The sequence below is a fragment of the Bombina bombina genome, chromosome 4, assembly GCF_027579735.1.
Source record: "Bombina bombina isolate aBomBom1 chromosome 4, aBomBom1.pri, whole genome shotgun sequence".
NCBI lineage: Eukaryota > Metazoa > Chordata > Amphibia > Anura > Bombinatoridae > Bombina > Bombina bombina.
Window position 1 is genome coordinate 844,754,447 of NC_069502.1, and position 14,528 is coordinate 844,768,974.

General features: G+C 38.2%; 1 protein-coding gene across 1 annotated transcript in view; it reads right to left on the reverse strand.

Annotated features, from left to right (window-relative positions):
• Positions 1–2,694: 2,694 nt before the first annotated feature.
• The window catches only part of LOC128657252 (gastrula zinc finger protein XlCGF57.1-like), a 53,068-nt gene continuing 41,234 nt past the window's right edge, over positions 2,695–14,528 (reverse strand). The window contains exon 3 of the mRNA XM_053711525.1: positions 2,695–4,937. Within this exon, the coding sequence (XP_053567500.1) occupies positions 3,835–4,937 (1,103 nt within the window). The 3' untranslated portion in view covers positions 2,695–3,834. The remainder of the gene's footprint in view (positions 4,938–14,528) is intronic.

Here is a 14,528-nt window from a genome sequence, read left to right on the forward strand (position 1 = left end):
GCACAGAATGGGTCACAGCAAAAAGACTGCAGGCATATTTTATGTGGTGCTTCACGCTTGATCACTGCGTGGAGCACCCCGCAAAACATGTATGCAGTCTTTTTGCTTTGACTATATGGGGCTGAGGCTCCTTTTTGTTTTTATTAAATCCCAATAAAGAGCGCTATTTTTACATCTTAAGTTGATGGTGACTTTGTGAGTATTCCTGTTATGTGGAAGGCTGCTTTTTGGATGTTCAAGCTTACATCCTGTGATGCCCGGCAGTACCTTTGTTTCTCGTGGATCGATTGTACGCCCTTGACGGAGGCGTGTCTTCCTGGGCTCCAGGCTGGATTACACAGACCGGTGCCGTCGCTGAAGACATTGCTGCTCTTATACACGGACTCCCCATTATTGGCAAGCGCCATCGTCTTTTTCTTCTGTTGGTTTTAGGGGATAGCAGTGGAGATAAGAAGGTTAGTGTAGGTTGTAAGCGTCCCTGAATAGTAGAGTCTTCAGGGAGCACCTGAAGCTTTTAAAACTAGTGGAGATTCTTGTGGGGTGAGGCAGAGAGTTCCATAAGATGGGAGCCAGTATGGAGAAATCTTGTAGACGGGAATGTGAGGAGGTAACAAGAGAGGAGGAGAGTAGGAGATAATGAGCGGTGTGAAGGGGACGGGAGGGAGAGTATCTGGAGACAAGTTCTGAGATGTAGCGGGGAGCAGTGCAATTGAGGGCTTTGTGTGTCAGAGGGAGAATTTTGTGTTTAATCCTGGAGGCAAGAGGAAGCCAGTGAAGGGACTGGCAGAGAGGTGCGGCACATGAAGAGCGACGTGCAAGGAAGATGAACCTGGCAGAGGCATTCATTATGGATTCTAAAGGAGCTAGGCGGCAGCTAGGGAGACCCGAGAGGATAGAGTTGCAGTAGTCGAGGCGGGAAAGGATGAGAGAGTGGATTAAAATCTTTGTTGTGTCTTGTGTAACGAAATGTCTAAGTCAAGTGTCTGAGTCAAGTGTGACCCCAAGACATCGGGCATGTGAGGTTGGGGTAATGATGGAGTTATTAACAGTTATAGAGACATGGGGGGTGGAGATTTTGGAAGAAGTGGGGAAATAAGGAGCTCAGTTTTGGAGAGATTTAGCTTGAGGTAGTGAGAGGACATCCAAGATGAGATACGAGAGAGGCAGTTAGTGACACAGGTTAGCAAGGAAGGAGATAGTTATGGTGCAGAGAGGTAGATTTGGGTATCGTCAGCATACAAATGATAATGAAACCCATGGGACCTTATTAAGGAACCTAGTGAGTATGTGTAGATTGAGAAGAGAAGGGGACCGAGGACAGAGCCTTGCGGTAGCCAAACAGAAAGAGGTAACGGGGCAGAGGATGCCCCCAGAGAAGGCTACACTAAAGGTACGGTTAGACAGATAGGAAGAGAACCAAGAGGGAGCTGTGTCACAGATGCCGAAGGATTGGATGGTATGGCACTTTAAATTAAAGTTACAATATACTAACTACCTTAAAATAAATAAAACTTACTTGTGAAAAAAAAATAAAACCTAAACTTAAACTAAAAAAAACCCCTAACATTACTTGTTTGAAAAAATAAAAAATACCAAAAATAAATAAACCCAACATTAAAAACAATAATAAATCCTAATATTACAAAACAAAATTAAATCTAAAATGACACAAAATAAAAAAGCTAACATTACAGAAAATAACAAATGAAATTATTAAAAATAAAAATTATTATTCCTATTCTAATACACCCCGTTAAAAAACACCCCAAAAAATAAATAAATAAAAGAATATCTAAATAAACTATCAATAGCCTTAAAAGGGCTTTTTGTAGGGCATTATCCTAAAGTTAACAGCTCTTTTGCAAAGAAAATAAACACATTACCCTCTAACATTACAACCCCCCATCCCCCAAAAATAAAAAAAAACTGATCTACCCATTGCCCCAAAAAGGGCATTTGTATGAGCATTGCCGTTAAAGGGGCATTCAGCTCTTTTTAAGCAATTAAAAAATAAAAAAGCCCTAATCTAAAACACCCCAAACAAACCCCAAAAAATATTTACTCACCATTTCTAAACTCCGACGATCCATATTAATCAAGGAGGTGAAAGGTCTTCATCCAGACGGCTCCATCTTCATCCATCGCGGGACCATCTTCTTCTTGGCGGAGGTGGAGCGGTCGGCGGATGCGGAGATGATCAGCGACGCGGCCCTCTTCATGCGATCGTCTGCAGCACACTGAAGATTGAATGCAAGGTACCCCTTGTATACGGGGATACCCTTGCATTCCTATTGGCTAACAAATTCAATCATCCAATAGGATGAGAGCTGCTTACATCCTATTGGCTGATTTGATCAAAGTCAAATCAGTCAATAGGTCGTAAGCAGCTCTCATCCTATTGGCTGATTTTAATTTTTCAGCCAATAGGAATGCAAGGGTACCACCATATAAAAAGGGTACCTTGCATTTAATCTGAAATGTGCGGCAGATGATTGGCTGAAGTGGACCTCCGGTCTCCAATCATCAACGCTCCGCCGACTGCTCTCGTTTCAGGTTTTTTTTTAGATTAGGGCTTTATTTTTTCGGGCAATGGGTAGATTGTTCTTTTTAGTTCATTTTTTTTATTTTGTGGGGATTGGGGGGTTGTAATGTTCGGGGGTAATGTGTTTATTTTCTTTGCAAAAGAGCAGTTAACTTTAGGGCAATGCCCTAAAAAAGGTCATTTTAAGGGCTATCGGTAATTTATTTAGAGATTAGTTTTTTTTATTTTGGGTTTTTTTTTTTTAACGGGTGTATTAGAATAGGAATATTTCTTTTTATTTTAGATTATTTTGTTTGTTATTTTCTGTAATGTTAGCTTTTTTATTTTTGGCATTTTTTTATATTTTTAAAGAAGTATTTTTTTTAGTTTAAGCTTAGGTTTTATATTTGTTTTCACAGGTAAGTTTTTATTTATTTTAAGGTAGTTGGTATATTGCAACTTTAATTTAAAATTAGGGGGTGTTAGGTTTAATAGTTTAATTAAAGTAAAGGCGATGTAAGGGGGCGGCAGTTAAGAGGTTAATAGGTTTATTTTAGTAGTCGCAATGTGGGGGGATGGCGGTTTAGGGGTTAATATTTTATTTTAATAGTTGCGATGTTGGGCAATGGCGGTTTAGGGGTTATTAGGTTTATTTTAGTAGTCGCAATGTGGTTGGACGGCAGTTTAGCGGTTAATACTTTTTAGTAGTTGCGATAAAGGGGGTGGCAGTTTAGGGGTTAATAATGTACTTTATGTGTGTTAGTGTACTTTGTAACATATTTTTGATGTGTTTTGTGAAACTTTTTTGTTTCTCAAAACACATAACTACAGGTCTTTGAGTGCGGAATAGATTGTTAAGCTATAGGCCATAACGATCGCGGTAAAGCCATACCGCGTGACTTGTATAATCAAGTAGCTAACATTCCGCACGCAAAGTTTTTCAAGCGGTAAAGCCATACCGCACAACTTGTAAACCATCCCATTGTTTGCTATAAGCTCAGCACATTGTCTGAACTGTGCCAAGACACCTGCATCACCAGATCTGTTAATTTCTCCTTAAAAAATATTTTACTTGTTTATGTTTCTCAATCAGGATGTATTTTTCAAGGAGCGATAAACAGGTATGGTAAGGCAGGCTTCTTTGTAGAATAAACACATTGAGATGGCAGTGGATGGCATTTGACCATTAAAAATCAATTGCAGTTAACAAGGTGTTAATCTGTTCTAATATAGTTAGACTCCTAATATGTTAATCTAATTGTCCATTTAAAATCACATTTCCTAAGAAAATATTTCCCATATTCAGAAAATGTTTAAACGGTTTTCTCTCCAGCATGAATTTTCAGATGCCTAAGAAGATGTGATTTCTGAATAAAACATTTTCCACAATCAGAACACGAAAATGCTTTCTCTCCTGTATGGATTTTCTGATGCTTAATAAGAGTTGATTTTAGAGTAAAACATTTTCCACATTCAGAACATGAAAATTCTTTCTCTCCTGTATGAATTTTCTGATGTCTAATAAGATCTAGTTTGAAGAGAAAACATTTCCCACAATCAGAACATGAAAATTCTTTCTCTCCACTGTGTATTTTCTGATGAGTAATAAGAGTTGATTTCAAAGTAAAACATCTCCCACAATCAGAACATGAAAATTCCTTCACTCCTGTGTGAATTTTTTGATGAGTAATAAGATGTGATTTCTGAATAAAACTTTTCCCACAATCAGAACACGAAAATGCTTTCTCTCCTGTGTGAATTTTCAGATGAGTTGTAAGATAGGATTTCTGAATAAAACTTTTCCCACATTCAGAACATGAAAATCCTCTCTCTCCTGTATGAATTTTCTGATGAGTAATAAGATATGATTTCTGAATAAAACGTTTCCCACATTCATCACATGAAAATGCCTTGTCTCCTGTGTGAATTTTCAGATGAGTAATAAGATATGATTTCTGAATAAAACTTTTTCCACATTCAGCACATGAAAATGCTTTCTCTCCTGTGTGAGTTTTCTGATGAGTAATAAGATGTGATTTGTGAGTAAAACATTTCCCACACTGAGAACATGAAAATGCTTTCTCTCCTGTATGAATTTTCTGATGAGTTTTAAGATATGACTTCTGAATAAAACTTTTACCACATTCATAACATGAAAATGCTTTCTCTTTTACATGAATTTTCTGATGAGCAGAAAGATATGATTTGTGAGTAAAACGTTTCCCACACTCTGAACATGAAAATGCTTTCTCTCCCGTATGAATTTTCTGATGACAAATAAGATTTGATTTCTTGGTAAAACTTTTCCCACATTCAGAACATATATTGCCCATGTGATTACTTTGAGCTTGATAAAGTTGGAAAGAAGTAACTGCACCCAGGCCATGACTAGGGTAGCTGGAGTTTCGGAATCCACCTGTTGGAAAGAAACATAATGGGAGTTATGTTATTAATTATAATTATTTTATCTTTAGAACATTTAATAGTTCTAAATCAGTGTCTTCACCTTTCCCCAGCCTCTATGTTAAGGCTTAAGAGTAGTTCACTGGTAACTAGGGACTATTTAAGGACTCGCCAGCAGCCCAATATTTGTCAAACTGAAAAAAATTTTTAGTTCTATTTTCAAATGTATTGAATGCTTTTAAAATTCTATCCACAGACAATGTTAGTAATACAATTATTTCTGTCCCAAACCTAATCTTTATAACTACTGGTTGTTTGCTTTCAGCTTTATTTTTTAAAAGGTTTAAATCGTGTTCTTTACCTGTAATATAGTCTTTTTTTTACACTTATGATTATCATAACATACAAAAAAGAAAAAAAGAATGTTAAAATTCACTATATACTGAACTTGCACAAATACATATTTTTGGCATGGCTTATCATCAATAATGCTTAAAGCGACATCTAAAAATAAAAAGTCGGTATTCCCTTACAAGCCTAGTTATTAAATAATATAGCAATTAAAATAGTTATTCCACAAGGGTAAAAAGCAGTCCATTTAACACACCTGAGTTAGAATGAGGCATAACAAACATCCCTGGCTTTTTAAATAATTGATGTATTTAGACACAAAAGAATAAAGAGTCACCAGCACATATTTATAACCCCCATTTTATGATTATTATTAAGAATCACAAATAAGCATTTTATTATTGAATTTCTTTGACTGTTGTGCCTGCCTAATAGCAACTTTTCAATCCCTGAATATTTAATGGAAAAAATGGCCATTTGTAACGAATATTGCAATAATGTGAAAGGGGATACTGTGTTGTATAATGTTACCAGGTAAGGTAGTAGCTACAGCTGAAATAAAACAATAAGGTCCAGCAAGCTCCCTACCTCTACTGTTTTGTGTTTTAATAGCAGGTGGGATTAACAAAAATATACAGCCAGGAAAACTCAGTGTTAAACCTCATATAAAGAAGGTACTCCACTCTTTCGCTATATCATGAAGACTCACATGATTACCCAACACAGTATGATATGATATCATTAAGACAAACCTGAATACTGAACACAGTATAATGTGATGTCATGAAGACACACCTTATTACTCAACACAGGGTCAGATTATAAGTGGATGACAATATATCGCTTTTGCTGAAGCGATATTTGCACAACATTTTATAATACCAGCGCACGCTAATGTGCGTTGGTATTACAAGTTAGGTGCAATGTGAATGCGACCTCATGTTCACATTGTACTGAAGCACTGTGCTCACGAGAGCACGCTTCCATAGGCTCCAATGGGAGCCTCGTTCTGATGCCGTCAAAGACAGCATCAGAACATCGCACAGCGAAACGGTAAGTAGCTTAGTGATGGCTGAATATTTTAAAATATATATGTATATGACTATATACATATATACAGTTGTGCTCATAAGTTTATATACCCTGGAAGAATTTATGATTTCTTGGCCATTTTTCAGAGAATATAAATGATAGCACAAAAACTTTTCTTTCACTCATGGTTAGTGTTTGGCTGAAGCCATTTGTTATCAATCAACTGTGTTTACTCTTTTTAAATCATAATGACAACAGTAACTACCCAAATGACCCTGATCAAAAGTTTACATACCCCAGTTATTAATACCGTGTATTGCCCCCTTTAACATCAATGACAGCTTGAAGTATTTTGCGGTATTTGTGGATGAGGCTCTTTATCTTCTCAGATGGTAAAGCTGCCCATTCTTCCTGGCAAAAAGCCTCCAGTTCCTGTAAATTCTTGGGCTGTCTTGCATGAACTGCATGTTTGAGATCTCCCCAGAGTGGCTCAATTATATTGAGGTCAGGAGACTGAGATGGCCACTCCAGAACCTTTACTTTATTCTGCTGTAGCCAATGACAGGTCAACTTGGCCTTTTTGTAATCCTCCAAATAAGGATCAATAATAACATTACTTATTTGTGGCTACAGCCCCATTTAATTTAAACTACAGAGGAAAGACCCCCTTTTTTAGTTTTTTTAGTTTTACATGCTTTTAAGAGTGCGCACTCTATATTGTTATCCTACATGAATCGTGATTTTATGATTGTATTTTTAGAAGATAAAAAAACTTGTGTTTTAAATACTGCCTTTTTTTAGCAAATAGGTTTTAAAAGAACCAATTAAATACTGTTGTATATATTGAATTTAGCAAGTAGTGATCGTGTCAATTTTTCCATACATACCTTTAGCTGATATTTATTAGCGCTCACTCTGTAAGGTTTTTTTTTAGTCTAAGTTTTTAACTATCCACTTCAGGAGATAGTTGTGTAGTTTGGTTTCTTCTATTCAGTACTTTTTACCTTGCTTACATTTGCTCATAATCTTTTCCTGAAAACATAGTAACTGATTAGAAGTATGGATTTATTTGCTTTAACCCCTTAACGACGCATGTCGTACAGGGTACGTCGCACACAACCTGGTTTTTAAAGACCAGCGATGTACCCTGTACGACATTAGGGGTTTAAAGCGGCTGGAAGCGATCATTTTCCGGTTATTGCAGTGATGCCTCGATATCGAGGCATCCTGCAATAACACCCCTTGGCCACTCTGTGGCCCTCTCTGCACCGGACATCGATGGCCGGTATCGTTGGTGGGTGGGAGCTTACGTGGGAGGCGGGTGGGCGGCCATCGATGGGCCATATGACATCGAGGGGGCGGGATCGTGGGCGTGACCGTCGGGGGTGCGCACAGAGGCGCGCGCCCGTGCACGGGAGGGTGGGGGCGGGGGCGTGCACGGGGTCGAAGCGGGTGGGAACAGCTACACTACAGATATGTAAAAAAAATAAGTGGGATAGAGTGGGGTAAAAAATAATTTAAAAAAACATAATTTATGTAAGAACTTACCTACTGACCTGATAAATTAATTTCTTTCATATTGACAAGAGTCCATGAGCTAGTGACATATGGGGATATACAATCCTACCAGGAGGGGCAAAGTTTCCCAAACCTCAAAATGCCTATAAATACACCCCTCACCACACCCACAATTCAGTTTAACGAATAGCCAAGCAGTGGGGTGATAAAGAAAGGAGTAGAAAGCATCAACAAAAGAAATTTGGAAATAATTGTGCTTTATACAAAAAATCATAACCACCATAAAAAGGGTGGGCCTCATGGACTGTTGCCAATATGAAAGAAATGAATTTATCAGGTAAGTTCTTACATAAATTATGTTTTCTTTCATGTAATTGGCAAGAGTCCATGAGCTAGTGACATATGGGATATCAATACCCAAGATGTGGAGTCTTCCACTCAAGAGTCACTAGAGAGGGAGGGAATAAAAACAGCCATATTTCGCTGAAAAAATTAATCCACAGCCCAAAAAAATAAGTTTATTTTCATTTTTGAAAGAAAAAAACGTAAATCAAAAAGCAGAATAATCAAACTGAAACAGCTGCCTGAAGAACTTTTCTACCAAAAACTGCTTCCGAAGAAGCAAATACATAAAAACGGTAGAATTTAGTAAATGTATGCAAAGAGGACCAAGTTGCTGCTTTGCAAATCTGATCAACTGAAGCTTCATTCTTAAAAGCCCACGAAGTGGAGACTGATCTAGTAGAATGAGCTGTAATTCTCTGAGGCGGGGCCTGACCCGACTCCAAATAAGCTTGATGAATCAAAAGTTTCAACCAAGAAGCCAAGGAAATAGCAGAAGCCTTCTGACCTTTCCTAGGACCGGAAAATAAAACAAAATAGACTGGGAGTCTTCCTGAAATCTTTAGTAGCTTCCACATAATATTTCATTTTTTTTTTTTAATTCTCTTTTTATTGAGTTTCCGCATAATTACAAACAAATACTTTGTCCAAATACGGTGACAAAAGAAAAAAACAAAAACAAAAACATACATACAATAATCAAGTTAATATCGTACATCATAGGCTATATATTTTGTGAACCAAAGAAAAACATATTCATCATAAGTCCTTAGTGGGGGAAAAATGAATTAAAGTGCTGTGTAAACAAACCCCACTATATAGAAACATATATGTCCGTGCATTAAAATATGAGAAAACATTTACACTAAACAAATTACCTTCTTTCTTAACCTAAAAGTAGTAAAAAACAGTGATTATACACAAATCCATACATCATTAGATATCAACAACAACTAAAAACCTAACCAAAGAGCCAATAGTGTCCGTGGCTAATTAAAAAACAGTTCTTATTACCCTCTATTAAAGTGAACATTAAGAGTTGGCTGAAATTGTGTAGTATAACCAACTAGCCCTGGGTAAACTAGTTATGCTTTCTTCGACTCAGTGATTATCTCGTCTTCTATCCCCACATTATATGCACGGTGACCAAATATACAATATAGCCCGAAAGTCAAGTCCCCCAACCCAACACACAAAACAACAAAAAACAAAAAAAAAAAAAAAAAAAAAAAAAAAAAGGGGGAAGCGGGAGACGCTCCTCTCTACCCCCCACCCCCATCCCCACCCCGCCCCCAAGCACTCACTCAGTGTCCACTGCCCATTCGCCAGGGAAGTGACCTGCCAAGATGTTCACCTGTAAATATTCCGAATTACTAAAAGGTTTAATTAATTTTTTTTGATGCAATAAGGGTAGTGATCTTAAAAATATCTCCCATTTCTTGAAGAATACTACTAGATGTTTTTCTTGTGGGTAGGGTAAGTTAATTTGTTCTATTATGAACTGATCAGTCAAAGCCCTTTTAAATTGTGCCATTGTAGGTAAAGCAGCTGCTTTCCATGTCTTAAAAATAAGACTCCGTGCAGTTAGTATGATAGTATTTATCAAGTTATGATTCTTAATTGTATGCCGATATTTTACCAGAAAAAAGATCTCGATTGGGGATATTTTATAATCCACCTTCAGAACAACTGTCATCCAAAATATGATTTTCCCCCAATATTGCAATACCTTAGGGCAACTCCATAAACAATGGAAGAGATCAGCACCAGTATTTGAACATCTAGGGCAAAGAGCTTTTATTTTATACCATTTAGCTAATACCGCGGGCGTAAGATATCTCTGTAACCCGATTTTTATCTGGGACTCTCTCCAAGATGTCGGGACCCAGGGCTGTTGCGTTATTTTAAAGCTCTCTATAATACTCTGCTCATCTAAATCCGAGAATAGGTTAGCCCATCTACCAACCATCTCGTCTACTTGCGCTTTTGATGATTTCTGCTTTAATAGTAAATATAAAGGGGAAATTGCATATATTCCTGCGGCGTACATTGAAATCCTAGACTGCAGCTCACCCAGGGACCAAACATTCCCATATTTCGTGATTATCTCTTGGAGAAAGTGTCTAACTTGGAGGTAGGCATAGAACTCCCGTGGCCCTATATCAAACCGAGATACAATTTCTTGGAATAATAATGTATGCCCTCCCGTGTCCCGCATCTGACATAAGGTTTGGAGGCCTTTAGATTCCCAGTCTATGAATATCCGGTTCAAGAGGCCAGGACTAAATTCTGGGTTCCCCGCTATAGGTAGATATTGTGAAACATAGGGTGAGTTGCCCATTTCTGCGCATAGTCTTTGCCAGGCAATAATGACGTTTTTCAGGGTGTCTAAGTAAAATATATTAGAAGGAAGTGAGGTGAGTGGACAGTGTAACAGAGCTTTCAATTTAAATGGGGCCACGAGCTGTGATTCCCACATAAATGACGTGATTTGCTCCTTCCCAGTCAACCAATCAAATGCGAATCTAGCTATTATGACCAGGTTATATGTCTGAATATCGGGGAGTGCCAAACCTGCTGATGTCTTAGAGTTCATAAGCCTACCTACAGCAATCCGCGGTCTTTTGCCATTCCATAAAAATTTGGAACAGGCCTTATTATATATAGTAATGTCTCTCTTATGTAGGAACCATGGAATGTTTTGCATAATATAGAGGAGCTTTGGAAAGATGATTGTTTTAATCAGCGTCACCCGGGCTGTTAGTGAAATAGGAAGCCTAGTCCATTCATCTAGTTTACTCTTACAGGAGTCCAATACTGACCTATAATTTAGTCCATACCATTCCTCCGGGTTCCTAGATAGTCGTAAACCCAAATATGTAATCTGCGGGACTTCCCTAAAAGGGTGATTCAGCTGCAGTGCGGGATTTTTATCTATCCACATAAGCTCAGATTTAGATGTATTAATCTTAAACCCTGAGATTTCCCCGAACTCTTGGGTGATACTCTGTAAGATAGGTAATGACACTGCAAGATTAGATAGGAATAGGAGGAGATCATCTGCGTAGAGAAGAAGAATCAACTTCTCGCGCGCTAATGAAATACCCTCTAGTTCTTGCCGTATTAGAATAGCCAGTGGTTCTATACTGAGATTAAACAAGAAGGGGGAAAGTGGGCAGCCCTGTCTAGTCCCTCTGAATAAATTGAATCGCTGAGTAGAGGTATTATTAATAATTACCGCAGAGGAGGGGGTACTGTAGATTAAACGTATATAATTGTTAAAAGGACCCGAAAACCCAAATTCGTCCAATGTAGAAAACAAATGATCCCAACTGACCCTGTCGAAAGCCTTTTCTGCGTCAACTGTCAAAATAGCCTTGTCAATGCTTCCATAAGATTCCTTAGTTTTATATATATTCCAAAAAGATTCAATCAGGATTAATAATTTCCTTATATTCCTTGTCGACTTACGACCATGCATAAAGCCAGACTGATTCTCATGAATTAAATCGCCCATATAAGGTTTCAATCGTAGGGCTATGATAGACGCAAGCAGCTTGTAGTCGGTATTTAAAACCGAAATAGGTCTATAGGAACTTGGTAATTCAGGGTCTTTCCCCTTTTTAAGGATCAGTGAGATATTTGCAGCTGTGAAGGATGTGGAACATCTCGTATTCTCGGAAAAATAAGAATTAAATAACTTAACTAATATAGGCAGCACCTGGGGTTGGAGGATTCTATAGTATTCTATAGGTAGGGCATCTGGACCAGCTGCTTTATTAGGTTTCGCGTTTTTAATTGCCCACACTATTTCTTCTTCCGTTATAGGAGCATTGATGGCATCTCTAGCTTCTATAGATATACGTGGGGTTTTAATCTTCCCCCAAAATGTCTCTTTTTTCTGTAGATTAATAGGCTCTTGAGTATATAGATCCTGGAAAAAGTCAAAGAATACTTTTTCTATATCAGTATGACTTGTGTATCTCAAGGTTCCTTGTTTAATAGCGGTAATTGCGTATCTCGGAGAAGATTTAGTTAACCTTGCTAGAAACTTTGCTGATCTACCCGTGAACCCTCCATACCTTGCTTTCATTCTGAGTTCTTCCTGGGCACTAACCTGTTTCAGGAATAAATCCCGGAGTGTCTTCGCTGTGACATAGGCATCCCAACACTCTTTCGTGTGCCTAGTAATATACGCTCTATATGTATTCTTCACGCGGTTAGCTAATTGTCTAGCCCCTATACTACTACTTTTTGACAGGTAAAGTGTATAGGACTTAATCTCTCCGCGTAGAACGGCTTTAGAAGCCTCCCAGAATATCTCAGTCTTATCTATATAATTATGATTATTATTGAGATATTCAGCCCATTTCAATCGAAGAAAATTCTGAAATTTAATATTATTACTCAGATATCTAGGGAAAGAAATGTAGTTCTGACCAGGCCGTCCTCCTGCGGCCCTAAGCCCCAATACAATAACCGCATGGTCCGAAATAGCTATGTCTTCAATTCTGGTGGTCCAGCTCTGCGTTAGCATGGTTTCTGAAATCAAAAAATAGTCTAGTCTGGAAAAAGATCGCTGCGCATGCGAAATGCACGTATAAGAACGCACATCCGGATTCTGAACTCGCCATAAATCAACCATCCCCATATGAGAACATAATCTCTGAAATATTCTCATTTTTTTACCTCTGCTGTTTATCATCTTGTTATTAGAGTTATCCAGAAAGGGATCTGCTAGTAAGTTAAGATCACCTGCGATAATTAAATTCGCTCCTATGAAGCTGTGTAATTTTACCAATAGGACAGACCAAAAAGTTTGGTCAACTTGATTAGGGCCATATATATTACAAAGTGTATATTTAATGCCTTTAATTTCCAACTCCAATATTAAAAATCTCCCTTCAGAGTCACGTTCAACATTACCTATCCTGTATTCTAGCTTACGACTCAATAATATTGCCACCCCCCTCTTTCTGGAAGTAAATGGCGCTGCCACCACTTCTCCCACCCACTTAGATTTAAGTTTAGGTATTTCACTAGCTTCAAGATGCAATTCTTGTAGAAAGACTATATCCGGATTGAATTTACCCAAATGTTTTATTACAGTTTTTCTTTTAATAGGTGAATTGATGCCCCCTATATTCCAAGACAAGAAGCTAAGATTAAACATCATCAGTACTATTCATCATCATCGGTACTATTCATCTTACTGATCTAATATCAATCATGGTGGGAAAAAAGGATTCACAGCATTTTTCTTCCTAATGCAATGGAGACCCATCCCCACAATGGACCATGACCAAAACCCAGGGAGGGGGAGGGAGATAAGCGAGGGAGTAGGGGGGAGAGAGAGAGGAAGCAGAGAGGGAGAGAGAAAGAAAAAAAAAAAAAAAAAAAAAAAAAAAAAACCAACACACAACAATTGGACACGACCCGCACCCACACAGACCCCGAGACCAACATAAAAAATACCATTTCTACAACTATCCTATTCTTAAACTCCAGAACCATACTACTCATTCCATTAACTCTTAAATAATAAAAATATTCAGATTCTATGAACAAAAACCTTCTTCCCATTGTGTTCAAGACCTACTCATGGGACCCCTGCCTCCCTACAAAAGGTCTCGGCCTCCATGACATTGTTAAGAGTGTGTGTACTGCCGTCTTTCTGCACTATTAGCTTTGCTGGGTAAATTAACCTAATATTGTAGTTCTCTTTCTGTAGTCTCCCATAGAAAAAGGACATATCTCTTCTTTTGGTTAACGTTTCTGAAGAGAAATCCTGAAACAATAATAGTTTGTGTGAGCCCAGAGAGAGAGAACCACATTTCCTGTAATGCCTGAGAAATATTAATTTGTCCTGAAAATTGACAAATTTAAAGATTACTGGCCTAGGTCTCGAGACCTCAGTCTGTTCGCGCCTTTGGCCTATCCTATGAACCCTTTCAATCAGAAAGGGAGCAGCAGGAGCCGGGATCTGCAGGGCCTGTGGTAGTGTGACAGTGACAAAATTCATCAAATCTTGAAACTCAGAGGACTCGGGCAAGCCAATTACTTTGAGGTTATTACGCCTCGAACGATCCTCAAGATCTTCCACTTTGGCTTGCAACGCGAGAATATCTTTGCTATGCGTGACCATTATCGGATCACTGACATTAAGTCTGTCTTCTAAATCTGAGATCCGATTTTCTATTTCATCTAGTCTAGATGAAAACTGTCTAACCTCCAAAGTGAGGCTTGATATCTCATTTCTGATCTCCTGTTTGATCAAATCAAATTGCGGCGTCAATATCTTAGCTACTTCAGCTGCAAATTCCATCAAATTATTGGGGGAGGGATTGGAGACACTCTTATC